The 26,114-nt window shown below is 41.1% G+C and overlaps 1 protein-coding gene across 5 annotated transcripts in view; it reads left to right on the top strand.

The window, feature by feature from the left end:
• The window catches only part of ppp1r9a (protein phosphatase 1, regulatory subunit 9A), a 54,793-nt gene that overhangs the window by 8,939 nt on the left and 19,740 nt on the right, over positions 1–26,114 (top strand). For all 5 annotated transcript variants that reach the window (XM_061059833.1, XM_061059834.1, XM_061059832.1 and 2 more), the window contains exons 3-6: positions 12,438–12,570; positions 13,680–13,800; positions 18,417–18,521; positions 23,139–23,274. In XM_061059833.1, the coding sequence (XP_060915816.1) occupies positions 12,438–12,570; positions 13,680–13,800; positions 18,417–18,521; positions 23,139–23,274 (495 nt within the window). The remainder of the gene's footprint in view (positions 1–12,437; positions 12,571–13,679; positions 13,801–18,416; positions 18,522–23,138; positions 23,275–26,114) is intronic.

Below are 26,114 nucleotides of genomic sequence, written 5' to 3'. Positions count from 1 at the left end.
TCACTAATTACCCCGCACTGTCTCTGCAATTAGCTTCTTTCTCTTTTTATCCCTCTCAGGACTCACCACACGTGCTTGAAAAAAAACACACACTCCTTAATAAAGCATATACTCTTACATAATGTAGCTTAAACATAAAATCAAATGTAGTGTGAATTACAATTGTTTTATTTCAGTGACATAATCACAAATATTTGATCATTGATAAAGTGGCTTTTCTTGTCACTTGTATAGCAAATGTAATTTTTATGTTACAGTGAAAGAAGCTTGTCGGTTTATATGATGATTTGTTTTTGTCTGTCTGTTCAAGGCTTCTGTTTTCTATGAAAGGGGCCGACGCTCGTTCATCATATGGAATATTCAAAAGAGGCACTGCCCCCCTTCACATAGGAGCACATGCACAATTAGACATGAACCCCTCCCACTTCTCCAACATACGCCCCCTCCTCTCTGCTCACGAGGAACAAACAGGGATCTGTCTTTTGTTCGTCCATATAGTGAAAGGGACAAAGCTATATTCTCAGCCCTCGGCCCCGCACGAGTCTAGCTTGACCCCCGTGGACGGAGACAGCAAATAAGACTGCAAAAAAATCCCCCAAAAAAACATTTTTATAATCTAATACTTCGTGTTCCCTCCCCTTCATGTAATATTTCGTAGTTGTGCCCTGTAAAGCGGATAAATCATTTCAACATCCCAGCTTTTAGAGCTCATATAATTTGGAAATCATCTTGGCAACCACAAGGAGAAGATGAAACGCAGCTTATGGCAACATTTTGTAAAGATGCGCATGGACTTATGTTTGAGAAGGCGTATCCAAATGCTCAAGAAAGCTTTTTGTTGACATCTCCAGTGTTTGTGAATGAATCTAGTTTATAGCCAAACTAACACCAGGTCACACATCAGTTGGTCTTGTTGCATCTTGCACATAAAAGCAAACCTCACAGAGAGTCTTCTCTCTTCCAGTACTACAACTCAAACATGAATACACAAGAAGATAATTCACTACATAATACAAGTAAGATCATTGCATGTGCAAGAGGGAGCAGTGTACCACACTCACAAAATCTCGAATAATCTCGTGGGATCTCAGGGGGTAGCAGATGGAAACAAAACATAGTGATGTCGAATAAATCGGCCTTAAACTAAAGCTGTAAAATGCATTTGCTGATTTCTTTAAAAAGTTTTTTTACACAAACACAGTTTCATGTAAATAAACCCTAAACACACACATTTATCAGTGATCCCCTAGCCAAGTGGTTCTCAACTGGTGGGTCCCAGAGCCATTTTCTGTGGGTCGCGAATGTGTGCCTGGAAAAGAACTTGTGTAAACAAGTCTGTGCTTTGTTCAGTTAGGCTTCTGTCACATGTTTTGTACTGACTGGGGTCCAAATTTTCAGTAAATGAATCTGATTGGTCGGAAAATATCAGAAATTTGGGTCGTGATTTTCACTGACGAGTTGGTGGCAGGTCCTTAGGCTAGATGAGTGGAGAGCCACTGCCCTAACCCCCCAACAACACCATCATCATCCAGTCGATACTTTTATTGTTGATGTGTCCAGATGGTCATTGACCAAACACCTGCTAAACCAGCCTCAGCTTCACTCGCATGCTAACTAAAACTTGCTAAACTTAGGTGGTGAACACAATAAGCTTTATACCTTTATGGCATTAGAGCATTAGCATTGTGGCTGTGTGAGCATATCAGCCTGTTGACATTAGCATTTAGCTCAGGACTGCCGTGCCAACAGTATGTATATTCTAACGGACTCTCTACCGGGTCTGTAATCGCCCAGCGTTTCTCAAGCACACATACAAGTTTTTTTTCTTTATCAAAGATTACTTCCACATCCCTTCTCGCGGTTGTAAAATCCTGATTGACCCAGTGAGAAGTGACTGCTTTGAGCCACACAAGGCGAAGGCAAGCCTGCCCTCCCGAAGGCACTGACCTACAGAGAGAGAATCAGATCTCATGTTCATTCAAGCAACCGGTTTTCTCCTTGACATTAGTACCTCTAGTCTGTGTTTTCTAGACAGCAGCATTGTTTCTAGTATCCAAGCAGTTTCAGTCTTCTTTCACACATTTGATCTTTTGTTGTCAAAGTATGTTCTGTGCAGCTGATACGACATTGAGAACAGATTTTTTTGATCCCGAGGCATCAAGTACATCTCTGCCAGTGTTTGGTTCCCAGTTTTTGGATCTCTCAAGGTTTCACATTTTTAAGCCTTGATGCAAAAAAAAAAAAAAAAAAGTAATCCCAAAAGCTTTTAGCTTTCTCACACTTGTTGCAGTTTTTGATTTTCCCTTGCAGTGTTTTTTTTCTTTCTCTGTGTTGAGCAGCACCCTGTGAGTTTGACAGAAGAAGTCTTCTCCCTCTGCATGCAGTCTGCCATGCCCGTCTCCTCCTGTTTTCCTCTCTCCCTCTCTACGTGAATGGCATTCATATCATCTTTTTAATGATACTTTTTCTTTTGTGCCTGTAGAGCAACTGTTTTCTCACAGGCAGAGACACTGTGATATCTTAATGGTATTAAGCAGATGAGATGAGTGGAGCACCGGTTAAATGGCTGCTGAAGTACCTCTGCAATCAGCCCCTCCACATGCTGTGTGTTACAGCATCAGAGAGGACGCTGTTTTGTCCATTAGATTCTGCTGCTGCGCCGTTAGTTGAATGCAGAGCGAGCTCAGAGCCGTAATCAATATGATGTTTTACATTCCTCTTCTGTATGACAATGTTTTGTTGTTAAAGAGACATTTTGATGAAAGTCCTTTACCAGATGTTTTGACAGGGGTGTTGTTTGCTTCTGTGATTGGTTGAGCCCTTTCTTTTTTCTGTGATTTGTAAAAGTCCTAAAGGTGATCAGGGGCCAGTCAGCTGTATGAGCTGTTAACAAAATGACAGGGTTGTGAGACGCCCACATAGAGGTGCATATGACCATAGAGTCTCTCAGTCTGGCTTTCTTGAGCCTGTATAAAGTAGGTTGATTTAATACTTATAAAAGTATTAAAAATTAAGTTATATGGCTGTAACAGCCAACTTTGTTGTGACAGGGTTGGGAGGCCGGCGACTTTGCCACCTGTGTGCCTGTGGTTTATATTTTTCATGTTTATGTGTGCTTATATGCTTATTTATTTACTTGTTGTGTATTATGATTGTACTGTTGATTTTGTTCGTTGTGTGAATGAATGGACCAGGTGGCAAAAGAGTCTCCCCCGCTGAGGATTAATAAAATCAAAAGTTTTCTAATCTAATCTAACAGAAATGAAAATGATCTGATACCAGGTAGATTATTACCTGATAATTACAAACGACAACATTGTGACACTAGCACAATCCCACTGGAATCAGGCTGATACTCGCATATAAATTTGGGAATATGGTAATCAGAATTGGATGATCTCCATATGGGGTCCTTATTGATATTGTTTTTCATATCGTCGTTGGAAGCATTTGTTTGCAAAGAGAAACCACACATATGTTCTATTTCTATATTTTTTCTCTGTATTTTCTACATTTGTTCTGTTGTTCTTCATGTCTCAGGCTGCAATATTTCAAACCAATTTCAAGTTCTATCTTTTACTTTACTGGAGCATGAAAGAAAATAGAGATAAAATCACTGAAGCTTAAAGAGGAAATAGCCATAAACAGAGAAAACTATATAAGCCCCCAAGTGCTGCTGCTCAGGCTCGCCCGGCGTTCAGAGACAGATATTTCCACTGAAGGTTTGGGAGCTCATTTACAGCATACATGACAGCAGCAGAGAGTCCAAGCCTCCTTTTTTTGTCAGGATGTAACTTCTGGCATGAATGTTTAAATCCAACACAGTGTACATCTGTTCATGAATGAACAGTAAACATCATCCTTATCTGAAACATCACCAGTCGGTTTAGTTCTTCACAGGCTTAAATGAGATGGCCTCCAGCCAGAAACTTTGCTTCCTGACCGTGTTTTCTGACGGAGGATTGCTCTACTTAAGGGCAGTCTGTCTTTCTGGATGATGATGTATGTTAAACAGCCTTGCTCAAATTCTGGAACCAATGCTGACATGGATTTTGGCAATGTCGTCTTTAAATAGAATTTAGGTCTTCAGAGCATTGCTACAGCTTAGCCTCCTTTAATGTAGTCTAGTGTGGCAGTGGAAGTCTTTTCAGACGTAATAAGATCTCTCTGTCCCGATCATTCTCAAAGATTTAGTCAGTGTCTACCCAAACACAGACGGTAACATGATTTATTATTTCTTTTTAAGGGCTGATGGAAGCTGTCAACTTCCTAATTATGCAATCACTGGCTGCTGGGTATAATAGTAGGATAGAGAGTTTTGTTGGGGGACAGTTCTAACAATTTGCATCTATACAACAGCTGACATTTTGGTTGGAGCAGAAATAACAGCAGCTGAGCTCAGGCAGTTTGAGTATTTTGGTTAAGCTCCTTTTGCGGAGGCTAAGTCCAAAATCTTGACTTACAGCTAGACTTCTTACAAATCATGTCGTAGTGTAGAAACTCTCATGTAGCTTTTTTGAATAAAACCTCACCGAAAATAATCCAGAAGTGTATTTTGGTGCCATAAAATATAATCAAAACCAAACTGCCACCATGACTACAGAGATTTTTTCCTCCTCCCTCTTTGATCTCCGACAGGTACAACTTCTCTAAACTCTGTCTTTGGGTTTGTGCACATTTGTGCGTGCATGAAGCTTAGTCACTCCATTATTAATGCAGTGGTGTTTTTGTTTGTTTGTATGGGAGCCACCGGATCCTCCCTGGGGGATGCATTTTTAATGATCTAGGAAAGGTGAGACGTTCCTTGCGGGTTTTTTTTTTGAGGTGGGGCAGTTGCCACCCCCACCTTCACCATCTGACCTCCCCTTTTATTATATCACCGTTTGCTGCTGTAGGTTTTTTTTTTTTTTGTAGCTGTAAAGAACTGCAGAGTGACACAATGTTCTCAGTGTTCACTAATCCGGTGCTGAGGAAGATTCATACTGCTGCACTGTCACCACGTCCTTGTTTAGAGTGAGTCAGGAACCTGATTTGGTTGAACTGTCTGAATTAACATAAAACCCCTTTGATGGATTAATGTCCTGAAAAACCAACCACTTCTTCTACTTTCTCACATTTTTTGCAGTAATCTGCACCACAAGCAGAGTTATTCCAGACCACACAGAGCAGGTTATTAAACTATGTCGAAATCTGAATGCTGAGCTTGCCAAGTCATTGTTGTTGCAGTATAATGAACTGCATAGCATGAAAAGTGGGCATCAGAGCGTCAGTACTGTAACAAGCAGCATGTTGTTGTTGTGTTACTTCAAATCCCACTCACTGTATACGACCAAGAGATGAAGTAAAGCAGGCCTTTGTCTGCAGCTATTCAGTACTAGTTGTTTACTATGCTCTGCCCCCTGTTAAAAGCTTTCCCTCTTTCTCTCTCTCTCTCTCTCTCTCGCCCTCCCTCTCTGTGTCTTATGTCCCTGCTGGCCTGTGGCGTTGTTTGTTGCTGGGAGTCATGGCACCCAGTGGTATTATGACATAAAAAGTGGACTGAAGTTCTTTTTTTTTTTGGGGGGGGGGGGAACCCAGTGCAGCCTTCAGAAAAGAAGCTGAAAAACTGTGAGATGTGTGCTCATTTTGAATCAAAATCAAATCTTCAACTTAGAAGTGTTTTTCTGCCCAGGATCTCCCCTTGTGCGATGAGTCGGGGTGTCTACTCTGTATGCAGCAGCTCCATCTGAAGTTATAAAAAGAAAATGCTGACATGCTAGCTTGTGGCGTTCCCCGAGATGTCAAAAGTTAGAGCCACTTCCTGATGGCTGATGTGTGTCGAGATGACAGAAAGGTCATACTTGAATCGACTGTAAAATCCTGTACACTCTCACTGATCTTCACATCGAGCTGGCAACTGAATTTATCACCTTGTTTCACCTTTTGTCTCACTTCAAAATCCTCCCATCTCCCTCTCCGATATGCAAATCTGTCACTTTCAGTCTGTTCTTGCAAGGCATGAAGTCATTTCCATCATCAGCGAATGTCTCGTCCCGTCAGCATCCAGACACTTTCTGCAGCACCTGTCAGCTCTCCAGCACAGTGTTGTGAGTGAGAGCAGGTGGCCACAGGTAAAAGTAATGGAATGCAAATGTGCTGAGCGGACAGTTTGTGTCCAATTTGCAGCGTGTTTTTTTTTTTTTGTGTGTGTTTGTTCGTGCCAGTCTGCTGTAGTTAACCCACTGCAGGGCCTTCTGAGCTCGTGCCACAGCAGTAGGAACATTTCTTCCGGGTTTTTTTTCCGGGTGTCCACTGTCTGGAAGGCACAGGGTGGGCAGCGCACTGAAAGGCCAAGTTTAATACCATCAGAGGCGGTTGGCCGTGCATGGGCGCCATGCCGTGACATCTTAGGCAGAGACTCAAACAACCCTGGAGCAAATTACCCCTGGCCTTAAACGCTCCTCGGCTTTCCTTTTTTTCCTTCAGTTTCATTTCTTTATTTATCTCTTGTTGCCCGTTTCACTCTTCAATAGCCTCCCGTGCTGCTGCTGCTCTTGAATCCCATGAATCATATGAGTCACGCTGCTTCTCTCTCTGGATATGCATCTCAAGCTTTGCACTGGGTTCTTCCTTTTTTCATTTAATACTCCTTCTTTTTTCATCATCTTAAAGCTTCCTGCATCTCTTCTTTTGTCCCCTCATTTGTCTTTTCTTGTCCCAGTATATCAAATCCATCTCCTCACGCAAGTGGGCTCCCTCCTTGGCTCCCTCTCCCTTTCTCCTCCCTTGAGGGTTTGTGGGTCCTTGGTTAAACCAAGCTCCACTGTCCTGGAGGGGAGCCTTCAGGCTACCACAACAACTATCCAGACAGACATTTTTTTGGCTGAGGGTTTGTTATTTAGCACCACAGGCAGTAAGATGAGTTTGCATACATGCAAGCGCAGCCATGCAAACAGAAAACTCAAGAGAGGTCGGTAAAGAATTATAAATACTGTCTTGGTCGTTGATTTTTATTTCCATTTTTAATTTGTTCGCTCAACACTTTTACACATATTCCTTTATATACTGAATACTTATTTACTGAACTTAAGGTTGTTTCATATGTGGTGCACTTGGAGGGAATTATAGGTTTGTTAAGTTTGTATCAATTGTGTGCCATATATTGGGGCTGCGCAATGACTTGAATCTCATTGTTAAACTCTCATATGCAACATCACAAAAGTCTGATTTGTGGTAGTGGATCAGAAAAAATACTCTTTGTAAACAAGCAATGCTTTCTCAGCAGCATTTTCCTGTTGAATAGTAGCCTATTGTAGCCATGCTTTGGCACCATTATGATTCAGTCAGAGGCATGATGCTAAAGCTGGCTAGCTGGACAAACATGTTGCATATTGTGTCAAACATGAAGAACAGTGGATACAGTTGACAACAACTGCGAGTTACAGCTCACAGTAACTCTTACATTTTGTTTTATTTATCGCATCACTTTGTATTGTTATCTAATTTGAAGTATCATTCCACATAGCATAGTAACACCATGCAGACGTGCTGCTTTTACAAACTTGAAGACAAATTGTTACTTGAATAGATGGGACAGAGCACAGAGCAAAGACCATTCCTTTATGGATCCATCGAAGCAATTTTAGCTGGACTGATGTAACACGACACAAACAACATTACAGATGTGTCAAGTCAAAACGTCCAAAGCGGGAAACTTGAAATCAAGATAAGAGTGATTTATTCAATGTCTGCAACCGACGGGGAGAACCTGCATTTACATGGATGAAAGAGAACCAGTAATAATTGCAGATCATGTCAGAGAAGATGAGTCTTCATGCAACTGATTTTTACAAAGAAGCAAAATTATGCATCATTTTAATTGATGTAAAAAAAAAATATTTTCCCAAATATGACGTGAGGCTCAGTTAGTTTAGCACAGAAACAGCTGATAGAGGTGTCCTTCAGAACACTACATTTTATTTTTACTCCATGAATTCATGCCAGAGCCTTCACTTTTCCCCCAAAAAATGTATACTTCTACTTTAGGAAAGACTGTGTGTATGTATGCCACCTCTCAACTTAAACAAGATGCACAAAACATGCAAATAAAGTCTGCCTTTATATCATTATTTAAAAACCTTAGGTGCATTTTCAGCACACATACTAAAGCACCCATATGCAGGGAAAGTAAGAAGCACTTAAAGTGAGTGAGCTCAGCTTTAATGAAGTTACAGGCTGATGGCATCTGCAGTGCCAGCAGCTGCAGCAGCAGCAGCATCCACAAATGACAGTAAAACTGCTTTTTTCAGAAAAGTTAGACCAAACTCCCTCCATCCTCCTGCGAGGCCTGGAGATCAGATAACAACACTGACAATCTGTGGAGGCACAAGTCGACCTGCTGTCTGCACTTCAGCACCAGTAACTCTGTTAAAAGGGGTTTGATTACTGTCAAAACACAGAAATGTTTTGCGGATGTGGGCTCGGTGTCATGCAAGGGGCATTGATCAGTGGTTGAATGGTTGATAGATACGCGGAGGAAGAGGAGAGATATTGGTTGAAAAAGCAGAGAATGACACAATGAGAGAGTGTAGGAAGACATTATCTGACTTGACAGTGTGTGTGTTAGATCTCAGAGAAGGAGGTGTTCCTGTGTGTATGTGTGTGTGTGTGTGTGTGTGTGTGTGTGTGTATGTGTGTGTGTGGGTGGATCAGAAGTGATGTTACACCAAAACTGTTTCTGTAAGATAATGAGTGAATTTACCAACTCCCACAACGTCAAAGGAAGTGATGCTTTTCCTTCATGTATTACATTATGTAAGACACCTATAGGACATGTGGATGTAGATATACTGTATCAAAACTATAGGAAGCAGGATGTGTTCAGCAAACAGCAACCATTACCCAAGAATGGGTATAACTTATTTAAACACGACTTACTAATTGAGGCCCTTTTGTATAAATAAATATCTTAAACTCTTTTTGATTGCACAAGCCTTTTCTCTGTTCAGTGTAGTGCCGTGTTGAGGAATATCATTACATGTAAATGGTTTGTGTTTTCTTTAATCCTTCATAAAGACACACCATGAGAAGATGACATATTTTACTCTCATTGAGTGGTTAAAAAAGGATGTTATACAGAGTGTGTGAAGAGGGAAGTTTTGTGTTTGTCATGAGGATGTCGATTTTGGAAAAATTCTTAAAAAGGATCAGGGTGAAAATCTCTGACATTGCTGTTTCTAGGGAATCGTTTTGACGGATTAAGGTGGGTATATTGATATGTGTCAGTGTTTGATGGCGCTGTCAGTATTTGTTTAGTCTCTTGAGTCTGTCACTACATACAGACAATGTTGGGTTATGTGAGTTCTATCAAGTGTTTGTGTGACTCAGACTACACATTCTGTAAAATCCATACAGATTCTCGTCGAGCTCCTGGACTTAAAGTACCTAAACTCCTTTTTTGCTCCGTGAGACTGCTCGCTGGTGCTTTAAGTTAATCTTAACTTTAGCTAACATGCTCACAATTACAATTTATTAATAAATTACATTTATTTATCAAAGTCTGACAGTTCATCCTCTGTTGACCAATGATGTCTGTCATAAATTTCCTCTTCCCAATTTTGACATTTAATGATAGATCATATGAATGTTGAGACAGACGAATGTATGCTGAGATCATGATTATGGTGGAAGAGGATGTGCCGGTCTGGGTGGATGGACTGAAGGCCGGGCAGAGGGAGACTCAGGATGGGGGTTCCGTCTCAGGTGTATTTCTAACCGAGCTGATCTCGGCCCATGTGACGTCAAGAAAATATATAGGTTTTGACAAGAAACTTGAAATGTATCAATAGTAGTCTCGATATTAAGGAGCCTCGATAAGGGTATCAGAATCCATAGATATGAACAATCCCCCATCCCTAATAAAGACACTGTGCCTGTGGTTAGCGGTAGCTCTGCTCCACAGCTGTTAGACCAGCGGTTGGCAGCTGCAGACCTGCAAGAAAAACAGCAAGCAGGAGGGTCTGACCAAACTGGCAAGGTTAAACAGTCGCACATATTCCTGTGCCATCTTATGATGCGGTCTTTTTTGCTGGAAAAAAAAAAATTTTTGAAAGTGGATAATTCACATTGTAAAAAGGAAATATAAATTATATTTTCATATTATTGAATACCACAAAAAATCACAATTAGTTATCAGTCTGAAAAGGTTGACCGTCAAATTTCAGCAAGCTCCTCTACCTCTGGTATTCAGTTATGCTCAGATGTGTGTTTTCTCTTGGGTTGCCTAAGCATTTTCCAAATTGACCAATCACGGCCTCTCCTCCCCAAATAAACTAGGTAATGTATTTTCCTGTTTAGAGATAGACAGGTTTCTTTATCTTTTAGGTAAATGACTTGACGCCACTCTCTGTCTTTTCTTTTGTTTTTTCTCTTTCTCTTTCTCTCTCTCCCTCTTACTCTGCCTTCCTCTTCTTCTTATTTCCCCTGTGCATGCTCTATCCTTTATCTTGTCGCTCACTCTCTCGGTCACCATTGCCCTCTTGTCCATCCTTTGCTTTTCTCAGTTCATCCGTCTGTCAGAATTTTTTAAAGATTTCTCTTGTTGCCCTTATCTATCTCCATCACTGCGCCCGCTCCGTCTCTTCCCCACTTGCTTTCTCTCACAGATCCACCTTCATCTGTCCTCTTCTCTCCTCATGGCCCTCGCTTTCCCTCTCTCAAGTGACTAGCCACATGCTAATGTGTTTGTACATAGCTCACAGTGACAGAGAGAGGCCATTAGAGAGGGTTCTGTCTGCCAACAATGGCATCGCACACAGGGCGTCCAGGACAGTGCCAATGCTGGGGTTAGAAATGATCAGCATTTACTCGTTTGTGTTTGTGTGTCTATAGAATGTATATTTTCTTTTCATTTTTCTTTTATGCTATGTGCAACATTTATTTTACATGTTGACAGTTTGTTTGTGTGTCGAATTTCCTGTGTGTGCGTCTGTGTTCTTGCTAGCGTTAATAATGCAGCGCTGTTGATCACAGTGAATGATTGATGACAGCTAGGTCATGGATAAAGCTTACCCGGGCTCACAGAGGAAAGGATAAAAACCGACCCTGGCAGCATCACGCCACATCAATGGGCCCAAGCTGTGTGTACAACCAGCACACTGTCTCTGAAACAGAAAGCCATTTATATATTTATATATTCACCACAGTTTGTTGTCACTTTATTTTACATGCACTTTTAAAAAATATATATTTTCAACTTGTTTGCCCTTTGTCATTTCTGCACAGATAAGTGCTAAGTATCGAAACACACATCTGGCTTTAGGCTTTAATCAATACATGTGATGTGACATGATGCCTTATTGATCCCTCCTGAGAGCATATTTCCTCTTTTCAGCCTATTCACAGAGGCCACAGGGCACTAAGATAGGAAGCGACTTTGCAGCAGGCTTGTTGAAGTGTCACAAACGTGAAAGATCTGTGCATGGGAATAGGATTTTGGCATCCTCTGCGCAGAGTATTTCCCTCGTCTACTGAGTTGCATGCAGTGGGTGGGTAACTATGATAATGCTTGACGTCATCAAACTGAAGGTGTGATATCCTACAAATAAATCCGTGCTTGTAGGAGAGAACACCATGTGGACAAGGTCGATTACAATCTAATGAGAGCTGTTGCAAATAGACTGGGTATTGAGGAGTCTACAGACAGCTGCACCTATATCTTCATGTAAGCGAGCCTGTGTATTGCACGCACCTTAACCTATCCAAATTTCACCCTATCAATCTCCATGCACCTCTTTATTCTGCAGCAGCAGCCAGTGTTCTGCAGAAAGCTGCACCAAAGACGTGTGCTCGTACACATCTATGTCTCCTCTCTTCCTCTCGGGTGCAGGCAGCAGTGAGAGCGCTTGGCAGGGATGAGATGTGAAGTGACGGTCGACTCTTGCTATGGAACAGACATTTCAACCTCCACAGAGCTTAGGGGAAGAGAGAGGCCTACGTTTCCCTTTTTTTTGACAGTTTCCTGTTGGTCTATTTGCTGATTTGTTGGTGTAGTTTATTTAACAAAGTGTTATTAGCTTCATTTAGTAAATAGTGTATTGGTTGGGAACATATCTATTCATATTCATAAACCTCCAAAGTAGCAAGACTCCGCCTGCTGATCTACAGCTGTTATCATCAGAGAATAGAAATGACTGATAAGTGTTGTGTGTTGTTTTTATTGAAGCCATCAGGTTCAACATCTCTTTTGTAAAAACTCAACTGAACATGCAGATGCTTTCAGAGGCTCAGAACCATTTGTGCAACTGTGACCGCACTATCTGACTCAATGCCTCAGCTGTGCAATGCTCCCCGGGGAAAAAAAGTATTTCTGATTTCACTTCCCCTCTAAAAGTATGAGCAACCTTAGAGATATCATTTTCCATTTTGACTCCCGTTAACTCTATCCTCTCCCTCTTTAGGTGTTCAACACCTACTCCAATGAGGACTACGACCGGCGAAATGAAGAGGTGGATCCAGTTGCCTCCTCCGCAGAGTACGAGCTGGAGAAGAGGGTGGAGAAACTGGAGCTGTTCCCTGTGGAGCTGGAGAAAGGTGAGAAAGAGAATCTTAGATTGTGGAGGTGGATCCTGTCAGTTACTTGTTATACCCAGTAGACAAAATCACCCACATGTGGGATGTCACTTTTTTTTTTTCTAATTAAAGTGTGATATTTTTATTTTTCCTCTCTTTATCTAGGTTCTTCCGCTGCCACCGTCAGTGTGTCTGTCCACTTTCCCACAGAATGACTTACACTTTTGATTCCAGCCTTAGCGTTAATGATAAATCTTTCAAATTTTCAAAACTCTTATAAAATGTCTACTCATTCTATGTCGTGTGTTACCGTTCAGCAGCTCACAGGAAATCTCCACAGATCACATTTAAAGACATTCTTTGTTCCAATTCCCCAGCCTGAGCTACAAAGAGGTGATATTTCATCTCCCTCGCTTGTCTTTTTCCTGTCGAGGTTTTCCTCTGTTATAATCCATAACACCTAAAATAGAATGACTGTCAATGGTAGGATTTCACCATCCACTCCATGTTATGCAACCCTACCAACTCATGAATATTTAACTCTGGATGGAGATGGAGGAATGCAACACTAGAAGGGAATTTCCCATTTATGTGAAGGGTGTCATACCAGTGTTTCCCCTACCATTATATTAGGGGGGGCGGCCCGCCCCCCCAACGGCACCCCCCGCCCCCCTTGATGGTCAAGTTAGTTTTATTTTCTATATAGTGCCAGATCACAACAGAAGTCATAAGGATACCTTTCCTATAGAACAGGTCTATACCTCGTCCTTTTATTAAACAAACTTAATAGCCTCATGTTATTTATCTTATTTACACGACGGCATGTCATTTCTGTCGCGCGTTTACAATTCTCCTCTGTAACGTGCAAGGCGGAGTTTCGCCCCCATGCACACACTCCCTCCCCCCCCCCCGCCCCCCCAGAGCTCTAAACCTAGGGGAAACACTGCATACCCAAGTAAATATCAACTCCTCTTCTTCATTAATAAATCAATTGTTTGAGGGTATTCGTCCATTGAACTCTCCATGAGTCCTAAAGTGGACTTGGCGTCGTTTTGGGTTTGATTTGAAAATTAAGAAATATAGGTCCTCAACAGTGCTTTAACGACTGCATGTGGTCTGTATGTTTCCAGATGAGGACGGTCTGGGGATCAGCATCATCGGGATGGGTGTCGGTGCTGATGCTGGACTGGAGAAACTGGGAATCTTCGTCAAGACTGTCATCGAGGGAGGAGCTGCAGAGAGAGACAGCAGGTGAGAGTTGCTCTCCTTTACATCATATTCACAAGGCGGCCATTTTTGACTGATATCACCCTCAGCGTGGGAGGCTGAAACATGCTACTATAATGTTGCACTGATGTATGCTAGGTTAGAAAACAGTAGGAAACTGACAACTTGTTTTCCCCTTTCACCTTTTCTACAACGATAAAACACTAAAAGACAAGAGGAAGTTAAATCATGTAGGGACATTGGGCAATATTTTAAGATTAACAACATATTTAACAACCCATTAGCCAACAAAAACTAACATTAGCATTCAATAAACTACATTAACATTACCATTTTCTAGCTAACGTTATCATTAACATGTAAATATACACCTCTCCTATATACGGTAACACTGTTAAACAGTAATGTTTGTTAGGAACGGGTTGAATGCTAGTGTTAGCGGTTGTTTTATGCTAGCTATTGTGTGTTCAAATAAGTTGTTATTGTTAGAAATTAGCTTGAATTTTTAGTGATATCTTGAATGTCCTAATGTTATACAATTTGAAAACCTGGAAGGCAGCATTCCAACATTCCCACAGCTTCCACCCTGGGTGTTTGGTCCAAGGAAAATGGCTGCTGGAGATCATTTTGAATTTAGGTGCCGTTGAGCCTGTAAAGACATCAGAGGAGAAAAAAATGCAGTATATCCCAGCAAGGGCTGAAGGGAAAAAAAGAGTGATTAGTCACCTATGAAACAAAATAACAAATAGCAATTAATCAGCAATTTTGTTTTCACTTTTCCATCACAACCTTCTCTCCCACACACACACACACACACACACACACACACACTAACACTAACACTCTGTCCCTGTCAGATTTAGCAGCAGGGTTTCGGATTAAATCCTCCGGGAGAGGCGCAGTATGGGGCATGAGGCCTCACAGTGAAATGTACTGTGTGAAGGTGTGTGTGCTGTGTGGGTATTGTGTGACAGAGACATTGCATTAGCGTGTTTTTATCTCTAAATATTTTGTTTTACTTTGCAGAAGTTCGGCTGCAGAAAATGAAAAACTGCTTCTGCATTCATGGCATGTCTCCGTCTTTGTCCCTGGTCGTCTGTGTGTGTTGCCGGGATGAGGAATCTGTGTTTGTGCTGTGTGTCTTTGTGCATTATATTATAAGCGTGAACAGTGCAGAGTAAGCACTCAGTCAGGGGTGGAGGAGGAGATGACAGCTTCCCAGCAGGCGAGCTGTGTTGTTCTGCCTCTAAACCAGCCGCTTTTTCCTGTGGCTGTATGTGTGTGGTTCAGTTTCCCCCTAAACAGATTAAAGAACGATAAGCACTTCCATCAAACGCATTATGAGGGTATGAGGTACTGTGAGCTCTATGTACACACTGGGAACTCTAGTGCACTGGGTTTTTAAAAAAAAAAATTTATATAGCAGCCAGAAGCACATGAGAGAGAATAGTTGAAGTGTAGCAGGCGAACAGATGAGGGAGTGGAGTGAGAGACACAGCTTGTTCAAAAGTGACAAAGGTTGATCCTGTTCTAAGATGACAGACATACCAACTATAAAACATGTCATTTCCTTCAGTGAGTATGAAAAGTTGAAGAGATCAGAGGCAGGATGTGTTAAAGCAAAAGTTCAGTTCATTTCTGAGCCTCACGAGTTGAACTTTCTTTTCAGTGATTTAAACTAAAGTTAGACTGGTTCTCACTCCTCCACAGTCTATCCAGTGCAGTGTTGTCTTAGTCATTGTTATAGAGGCAGTGTGTGAATGTGTATGATTGTGGTTAGTTTATACTGAAGGTTACATTACAGCCTCTGCAACAAGTGTGTGAAACGGTGAATGTGACATGTAGACAGGCCAAGGGACTGCAGATGTAAATGAGCTCTAAACTAAATCTGGTACAATGCTTTCAAGGCGAAATTTATTGTACAATACAATACATTAAAATTCAACTAAATGATCAGTGTTACCAATATGGTAACACAATGTTTTCAAGTCAAGTTCATTGACCTAACATCAAACAGAGAATATACAGGGTATGGTTGGTTGGTTGGATAAATGATGAGGCTGGATCTTTACATCAGTGTTACTGAGCTAGTTTATGAAGTGCTGCTTTTGCAAAGGGGAAAACTTCTATTGAAACGAACTTAACAGTTTTGAAGTGTTTACAACTTTGCAAAGTGAGCTCGATACTGCGAAGGATAAAACATTCAAATCCTTCTCGTTTAGTCGTCCCCTTGTCGCTCTAAGTTGCTCCATTAACATTTCACTCAGTCTCAACTTTGATCCCATTTGCTGCTGACCTTCTTTCTGCAAACAGGGCAAGACGGCCGCATTTGTTTTCAAAATGTTTTGATGGTGTTGTTAGGGTGCCGTGTTTAAGTGCCTCTAGAACTCTAGATGGTGGAAAAAGAAGCATCCTTCTTTGTGAATCCACAGCTCAGCCTTCACTGAACCTTTTGTTAGTCTTGATCACAACATGAGAGAAATTCACACACACACACACACACACACACACACACACACACACACACACACACACACAGACACACAGACACACATAGACAGATAAATGAGCTTGGCTGTGGATCACTGTGTTGTCTGGATCAGATGACCCTAGGTGTTTGTGTAATGGGATGAGATGTTATTGGGAGAGCATTAGATGAGGGTGTGTTTGTGTGGTTTTGGTTTATTTGTATGAAAATAATAATACTAATATATGTTTTCTTTCTTTATTGTTTTTTTTTTTCTAATGCCTTTGCATTGCCTTTAAGTCCACCAGTGTTAGCGACAAAGAGACAAGCCTGACTGATAGACAACCACCTCTGTCTTCTTCTCAGGCTGATGTGTCTCTCTATTGTGAAATTCTGATGCAATTTTAATGAGTTTTTGCCAGTATGGAAATGTGGATATGTAGCATATGTATTTTTTTAGAAATGTTTTGGAATTGTATATACTCTATAAATCCCTGAGGGAAATTCTGGTTTTAAGCTCTGTTTTTGACAGACATGCTTCTCACACATATAGGCCCAAAACACACACACGTGGACATGTGGGGGCTGCTACACACTGCTACCCAGGGAGAGCACCAGAACAGTTGGGGGGGGGCCTTGCTCTAGGGCACTTCGGCAGTGCTCAGGAAGTGCCCTGGCACCTCTCCAGCTACCAGACCAACTTCCATTTTATGGTTTGCATCTGGACTTGAATCAGCGTCCCTCTGGTTCCCAACCCAGATCCCTACGGACTGAGCCCCCAAATATAATAATATAGGAAATATCAGTGCACTAAAGGATATCTCATCCTTTTGTGCACTGAATGTGTTCACCCTTTCATTCAGTTGTCTCTTATGAACACTCAAGTGTCCTGAAAAGTACTTTTTCATAACAACTGTCCCTAAAATATGTTGAAATTAAATCCTTGTCTTATGATGTGATTTAGGGAAATTGGGCCCTTCAAGCCCAGGGAAATTTTCCATCCAAATCAAGAAAGAAAAAGTCTTTTCATCAGTCGACAAGAACATGTTTCTCAAATTTCAGCATTCATTAACATTTGTAACAAATACTATCGAGTCATTAGGCAGATTTTGATTTGCTAAGGGGGTTCAGCAGTAATAGAAGTCATTATGTTGTATGTTTAGTAAAAGAAAGCTTACTTTTCTGTGTTAAAAACTCTCCTGAAAGAGTAACTCATCACCCCCTCAATTTTTCTAAAGATCATCACTCTTCAGTCCTCCGAGTCGATTAGTTATGATGGTTTGATTGGACTATTTAATATAATCAAAAGAGTGATCATTGGAAAAGATGGAGTATTCATGGTCTGTATTCACTGATATTAAAGAGCTTGGATGGCTTTTGGCATGTTAATATTGATTTGAAGGACTTGTGTAAGAAGATTTAGTGTGGAGACCTAAGTGGCTTGTTGTAGATGACAGTGATGAATGTGTTGTGCCTTAAAAGAGTGAATTATTAAAACAATACTGTGTTTCTTTGAAAAATAATGAGAGCTAGTTTGTGATTTATTCCCATGTCAAAGAAATTATGCTAAACTAAGATTAGTTATTTGTCATTGCTGGTTTTTATATGCAGATTGCTAAGGGTTTTTTTTTTTTGTTTTAGCTGAATATTTAGTCAGAACTTCTATTTTTGGCATTTTGCACACAACCCTCCAGTCATGAATGTTGGCTCATCAAGAGTTTAATTTCAGGTCAAGAACTATAGCTGACCTCTCAATGAGTCTGGAGCAGAGAATAAAACGCCGTCTGTGCTCCTCATTAGCCCTCCGAGTTAGTTTGGAGACTCATCTTTTCTGTCCCCCCGTTAGGCAACAGTCTGGGACTCTCGCACAGGGAATGTGTTGCGACACGACTGTCTGGAACTGTTGTCATTTTGAAGATAATGTGAATATGCATGATAGGGCAGTTTATTTGTGCCTCTTGTAGTAGTTTTGCTGCATAAGTTGTGATGAAATTTCCACATTTATTTCTGTCGACTCATCAGTTTGTAATTGGGACATAGTGTGTTTGTTACATCATTAACATTGCAATCCATGAAGAACAGATAAAAAGAAACCAGAATTACTAATTCACCACGTGAAGTGTAGAAACAAAGGATTGCTGTACAAAGTGTTGACTGTTGTTCCTGTGTGTAGGATCAAGGTGAACGACCAGATCGTGGAGGTGGATGGGACCAGTTTGGTGGGCGTCACACAGAGCTTTGCTGCCTCCGTTCTCAGAAACACCTCAGGAGTGGTCAGGTAAGACCTGAACACAGCCAAGAAGTTAACTTTGCCTCAAGAGATGTCAAGAACGAGGGGGATTACAATAAACAAAACTGTAGAGTTGACCTCGCCATCAAATTAAGCTGCAATGCTTGACCAAATGTATTTTTTTTAAATTAGATACACACATCAGATTTGCATTTGTTTCTTCCACTGATGAGGATCTTTGGATTATAAGATTACAGGAACCAAAGTGTGTCAAGCAGCTATCAGACCCAAGGACCAGACTGCCATCATGTATCATACAGAATTACCAACCAACCAAAGTCAGTAGAATATGTTGTTTATATTCAGCAATGATAATGAGTGTAATCCTGAATGTTGGTGGTTCTGTTGTCATAGTGTAAAAAGCACCAAAAAGCATCAAATTAATGCAGCCAGGCTCTGTTATTGTTTTATTTTGGCAGCTTCATTAGCATATCTCATTTAAAGGAGGTGAAGACTTGGGAACACAATATGTGGTAAAAGTCTTGTGTGTTTGATGGTCGAGCAGTTTTTTGGCAGGGGTCTATAAAGAGCAGTGGGGAGCAGACAGCACACACACACACACACACACACACACACACACACACACACACACACACACACACACACACACACAAAGCCAGTGCTATCCTTGGCATCACTGTGATGCTACTATCTCAGCTTTCTGCACTTTCTTGTCTTTCCTTTTTCTCCTGGTTTGTTTGTTGCTTCTTCCTTCATCTCACATTCTGTTTGACAACTCTTTATCCATACAATCCAATCCACTATATGTATATAAGCACTCTTTTTTCCAACTAAAAAGTTTACCATAGTGCTGCACAGATCATTAAAATAGCAAACATTTTAACACCGAAATGTATAAACCCATAAAAAAGCACATAAGAACAATGTTGAATACATCAGAAAACATTATGTTATGAAGCCCATCTTATGTACAGAGGCTAAAGTGGGTTCAAATCTGACCTCAGCCCCTTGCTGCATATCATCCCTCTCTCTCTCCTCCTAACATTTCCCGTCTCTTTTCAGCTGTCCTGTCCAATAAAGGCAAAATGGTCACAACAAAATCTTAACATAAAAAAAAATGGTAAAACCCATAAAAATAGGCTTAATTAGAAAATAAAAATCACTGAAAGACAGCCGACACACAGTTTACAGCTTTTGTAAAACCTTGTTAACCCTTTTTACGCTTCTTTTCAGCTCATTGACCCATCAGTCTAGACAAACTATGATGGAGCAGCTGTTATGGGGTGTTTAACAATCCATGGCCTCAGTGTGGTTTTCAACCTCATCCTATTCTGGTGCACACCTCCTCTGTGGGGACTCAGCTGTGGAGAGATAGATGTTAGATAGATAGTGTGTGTGGAAGAGAAGCTGGTGGCTGAACAAAAGCACGCCTAACAGTATCAAAGCAGGCTGTCCGCTGAACAGATGCTGTTTGCTGAACTAATATTGACAGTGAGGGTTTTCCACATACCAGGATGTGGCACTGTAGGTGAGGCAGCCTTGAAACTTTTCCATCCATCACCTGTCTTTCTATCTAGGAAGTTGATAAGTAGCCATGTTCATACAGTCACATCTAATCTGCCTATTAAAGATTTGGAATAACACTGAAAAACATGGAAAATACTTAAATCCACTGCACAAAATAAAAAGCACTGTAACAACGTCAAAGCAGGCTGTAACTGAATTGTCAGACCTACTTTCTCTCTTCTCTCCTCCTCTCTTGTCTCTCACTATTTTAGTCTTTCTTCATCATGTCTCACCCACTCACTCCTCGTCTTCTTCCTCCTCCTCCTCCTCCTCCTCCTCCTCCTCCTTGGTAAATCCTTTCCTCTCTCCATCTGATCACCAGAGATTTTATGGCCAACTGTCCTAGAAAAGCCATTTTCTCTATATTTAACCCTGACTTCCAGCAGCAAATCACCCAGGTGTCAGTCAGAAGACCCCTCCTGACAGTGTCGTTTTGTAAAGAATACTCAAGAGGCCTTTTCATGGATTACCTCTGTGAAAATTTGGGCCGTTACATTATTTGAAAAATAAAATGAACTGCTTTGTCTTACTTTTTTTAAAACAGCTTCTTAGTTTAAACATCTGAATATCTATAAGTATGAACAGCACATCTGTGCTGACTTCTTTTACAAAAAAAATTTATATTCTTTGAGAGACAATTATGCAAAAAAAACATTCCTCCATTGATTTGCTTTGAGTGATAAAGTTAGCAATTTTCAACATTTAGTTTGTTGTCTGCTTTACTGTGCCGTTAAAGGGCAAAACTACTAATTCATCTTAACCTTTCCCCTAGAAACAAATCTGTATTTTTTGTACCATATCTAGAGCTAAAACAAATCACAAAACCAAACTGTTCCTTCATTATTATGGCGATGGACACTGACTTTCTTTTAGGGCCGTCCTCTTTTAAAAATATTCAGTTGCACATTAAAATGTGTAGAAGTTCCCCGTTTCAAATAGTACCCAACAGAGGCAATATTTAGTCCTTCCTGGGTAGCATTTTCTATAACCTATACAGTGTCCAGCTTCCGGAAAAAGACGTGTTTATTTTTGCAAAAGACAAACTTTATTTTGAAGGCCTGTTTGTATGGCTATTGTGGAACAAATGGGCTTATACATGATTGCCAGATAAAGGGAAGTCAGGAAATAATGACTCAATGACTTTCACTAAAAAAAAAGTAACTTTAAAACCAAGTTGTTTCAACAAAGTATTTGTAAATCATGCAACATGCCTCCATTGTTCAGAGGGGAAGTAAAAGTCTGACAAAAATCAGAGCTCCTGACCTGACCCTAAGTATAATACACGTCTCCATCATGGTCGACCAGTCATGTCTGTAATGTGTGAACCCTTGCTGACATCCTTAAATGCCCTGTCAACCCACTGCTTCCTAATTGGGCAGACACGTGTCCTGTAGCAATCTCCCGACATCCTTTACACCATTTCTCCTTTAAGCACTTCAGCTTTATTTTGAAATCGTCTGGCAAAAGTAAAACAAAAAGCTTTCCCCTTCAAATTACTGCACCATACTGTATATTTAACAGAAGCATTGCTGCTATAAATGGGAGTAAATGAGATCAGAAGTGAAGGTTCCTGCAGTTGAATTGAAGCCGCGCTGTGTGTGGCAGCCTCAGGACAGCAGGAGGTGAGGAGGAACCAAGCCCGAGTCCCTCTGCGTGAGGAGGAAGGCTGTTTCCAGGTCAGCTCCTCCTCAGACCTCCCCGCTGTCCGAACGCTCGATACAGTTCACTACTTAGCTCAGACAGGGCCTTCCCTCTTTCTTTCTTTCTTTTCTCTCTCTGTCCTGCCCTTCAGTTGTTCCTTCACATGTAGATCAAATCCCTCCTCTCTGCTGGAGCGTAAGGCCCTTTTCTACATCGCCTTTGGAAATATCAGGAACTGAATCCATGTGATAAGCCGCAATACCTCAAATCTACTCCCTCTCTTTCATTCTCTCTCTCTCTCCGTCTCTCGTTCTCTCGGCTTCCCTCTTTCTCTTTTATACACTCTCATACATAAACAGTAGACAGGAAGATGCTCACATACACACACACACACACGCAGTCAGAGGGCCCCATGCTGGGCTGGAGATCGGAGAAAAGGTCAGAGAAAATCTCATACAGCGTTGTTTGGTTTGGTTACATTGCTGTAGTTAAAAGAAAAAGAAAATAGAGAAGATTTGATGGATTTTATCGAATATTTCCAGCTAAGTAACACTGGAAAGAGTAGTATGTAATGTTGTGTTTATTTTGTCTTGTGTTCCTAAATTAAATATAGCTTTGTCCTCATCATAAGACAAAAAAACACAATATTTGAAAAAAGGGACAGACCTGAATTTGAAGGAGGGCTTGCACGTTTTTCACTTCTTCTTACATCATCCTATTCCCGTTCTCCTTTATATTCCGACCTTGTCCACTCTTTTAATGTTATATTGATTTGATATAAACTATCCGCATTGGGTAGCTTCAGTAGCTAGTTCTCTGTAGCTCAGAGGCAAACCTTGCTTTCTCCTTTCTATTCCCGGCCAGCCTAATATCAGGCTGCCTGGCCGAGCAGACTGTCTGCTCACATTATTATGTTCGTCCCTTCTCCCAGCCCTGCCCTGCCCTCATACCTCAGCAGATAATATTCTTGTCATTGCTCTGTGGCTGTGGGCCTCCACTGCTCTCACACAGTCACTGCTGTGGTCATTTCACTGCACAAATACACACCCATACGAGAGGGAGAGACGAGAAATGGTAGCAGAGTTTAAGTAAATTTACATGTTTATGTAACCGTTAAAAAGAGACTCTCAGGTAGGAGGAGCATGCCCAGGGGAATTTTTGGAAAAAAAAAAGGGGTAGATCGTTTTCATATATTTAAAGGTGGTGTCATCACCATTTTAAACCTGTGTAGTACATTGGATAATTAATAGTTACCATTAAAGAAAGCAGAGACAAAATATATACCCTTTGAAAAATATAAATATATTTTCATACAATAATTTACAAGAGCCTATGTTTCCCACAAGGCATTTTACTTCCTCTTTCCCAGGATGCTGTAAAATGTCACCAGGCTGTATTTGTTCTAGGAATGTTTTTGACATTGCGTGTTGTTTACAGGTTTGTGATTGGCCGCGAGCGTCCGGGCCAGCAGAGCGAGGTGGCCACACTCATCCAGCAGACCCTGGAACAGGAGAGGAGACAGAGAGAGCTGCTAGAGCAACAGTACGCCCACTATGACGCTGATGATGACGAGGTACTGACCCCACTCACCGCCCTGGCCACCGTGCAGGAGGCTACATAATCCGAGAAATTGTGCAAGAGAGAAAATATGCGAAATTGAGTTTTGGTCCCTCATAGTGTGGTTTATAAAATATTTAATATATCTAATTAGGGTAATATGTCACCCCTTAATAACAGGAGTAATATATGAAACTAAGAGAGATCATAATAATTGCTTTAGTACGCACACTTCTCATACATGACACTTTATTGGAAAATAAGGCTTCAAGTTGTCGTCTCAATGTAAATGAGCTTCCTTCTCATGACAGCTGACTGCAATTTATAGCTTATTACTCCATAAAACTGACTGACAGGAGGCTTTGATGCTGACAGACACACACACACACACACACTTTCTCCCTCTGTCACACAAACAAACACACACACACACACTCACACACTTTCTCCCTCTGTCATGCACACACACACACACACACACACACACACACACACACACACACACACTTTCTCCCTCTGTCATGCCCACACACACACACACACACACACACACACACACACACACACTGAGAGCATGCCATGTGAGCTTTGCTCCTGGAAAGCATCACTCAGCGTTTCCCCCTCTGATTCGGCTGCTTACTCACAGCGCGTTTAATCCAGCACACACTGAGCTCATGGCCCTGCAACTCCTGCTTTACAAGTGTGTATGTGGGCGTGTGTGTGTGTGGGTGTGCCCTATACACACTTGCACTATATATACACATGAAATAACACACTACTACTGTAAATCAATGCAATTTCTTTTCCTCACACACAGGGATAGCTGCACTCATGCATGGATTTACATGCACACATACTCAGGCCTCTCTCTCTCTCTCGCTCTCTCTCTCTCTCTCTCTCTCTCTCTCTCTCTCTCTCTCTCTCTCTCTCTCTCTGTAATGTTTGAAATCTTTTATGTACTTACGGATGTTGGATCCAGAGAATTCATACATAAGAAACTCCTCACAAAGCCCCAGAAGCCGATCCCAGTTGTTCCATAATCACATCCACATACACATGTAACACTGTCAGCTCCTTTTAAAGCTCCTCCACAGAATTGAGGCTCCATTTCCGACTCTGTAACACACAAAAAATCTGATTTGTTTTTCTGTTGCCTGACATTATTTCATATCCAGGGAATGATGTGGTAATCTAAAGAAATGTAGGAGGACAACTCAAGGTTTTTGATTTATTTAAACCGTGCACCAAATCCCTGGAAGGTCACATAAACATGAGAATGGAGGTTGTACTGAAATTGTTAATCCATACATAGATTACTAACAACTGTAAAAACACACTTGAAATCTGCGTAGTGAAGCACAAAACCATCCATAAAACCCCACGTAACCGCCAACACGGTAAACAGTTACAAAACCATTACAGAGATCTATGGGGCAATAAAAGAAGCTCATCAATATTAATAATTCTATAAATATTAGAACGAGTTCTCACCGGGTGGGCGGGGGGTTGGGGGGTTGGGGGGTTGTTTCTCACTCTGAGGGCTGTCAGTGTAGATGTGACAGACAGCTCTTTATCCGTGCTGAGGCTGCTGTCCCAAGAGGGAGGGGATGCTCCTTCAGTGAGCAGAAGACGTCAAACACACACACATCAGTCCATTTGTGTGTTCGCTTAATCAGTTAAATGAGGACACACACACATGTACAACATCTTTAAGTGTTGTGATTTGATTTCCTTTTTCACTTAAAGCTGTTCACTGTGACACCAGCTGTTTTAAAAATGATGTGAATGTGAAGACACAGAGGCCATTTGTCCAACTAAAATAATAATTATACACAACAACAATAATTAAGAATAACTAGAACTATCTGATTTGCACTACCAGATATAAGCTCTCACGTCAGCAACATCATGGAGACATGTATGTATGTAAACACACATGTTTGGATCAGGTGTTAGAAAGATTTACATTTCTCTGCATGGTTGCGCACCATTTCAATCCATGATGTTGATAAATTGCTAAATGCTTAATCTTGGTTTTGGTTGATGTCATGCATTTTAATGTACTACTTATAGAGTGACTTCTGATTTATTGGGTGACCAGTCAGACACATGAGAACGATTAAAAGTTGACTTTCACACTAATAATGACATGGACCTTGATGCAAACAGCACATACATTTTGCAACCTGCTAATTATGTCTGCTCCCATGACATGTAGATTTACAACAGAGTTATTATTATACTAGATTAAAGTAAAATTCACAAAAGTATTCTATGCAGCTTTGAATCTCAGCACATTTGCTTTTATAAATTGGTCATTTAAACAGAGCCACGTAGGAGCACCTGCATGGCAGGCTTTTCAATTTAGTCAAAACAAGGCTCTAATGGCCTCTAAAGTGTTTGCTTGCTCCTTTTTGCCAGGAGCTCAGTTTTCTGCAGAGGCTTCTTCTGCCCCAAAACAAACAAATAAATTCATAAAAAAACAGCAAATAAAGCTGTTTCTATCTGTTAATCACTGTTTCTCTGAATCTGAGCTCCGCAGACACAGGGATTTAGGAGATGCTCCTAGCTGGAGCTAGGTTTTAGGTTTCATTCTGTTTTAGTGTTCCTCGTAAATGGTTCGCGATGGGAGCAGCAGAAGTTTCCTTCTAGAAACGTACTGATTTCATATTTTTAAAACCAGTATAAACACAGAACAAAGGCCGTTTCAGTTATTTTCTTGAATCAGTGTGTGTCCCGTGCTCTTCTGCAGGGCTTCAGGGCCCAGGGGCTCGGTGCTGTGACGCTCACTGGCCAACTTAAACCCTTCATCCAAAGAGATACACTTCAAACAAATACTGTAATGTGATCAATTTT

This window comes from Labrus mixtus, chromosome 16, assembly GCF_963584025.1.
Source record: "Labrus mixtus chromosome 16, fLabMix1.1, whole genome shotgun sequence".
NCBI classification, from domain to species: domain Eukaryota; kingdom Metazoa; phylum Chordata; class Actinopteri; order Labriformes; family Labridae; genus Labrus; species Labrus mixtus.
The sequence above is the reverse complement of the archived record's forward strand: the minus strand, read 5'-3'. Positions and strand labels throughout refer to the sequence as shown.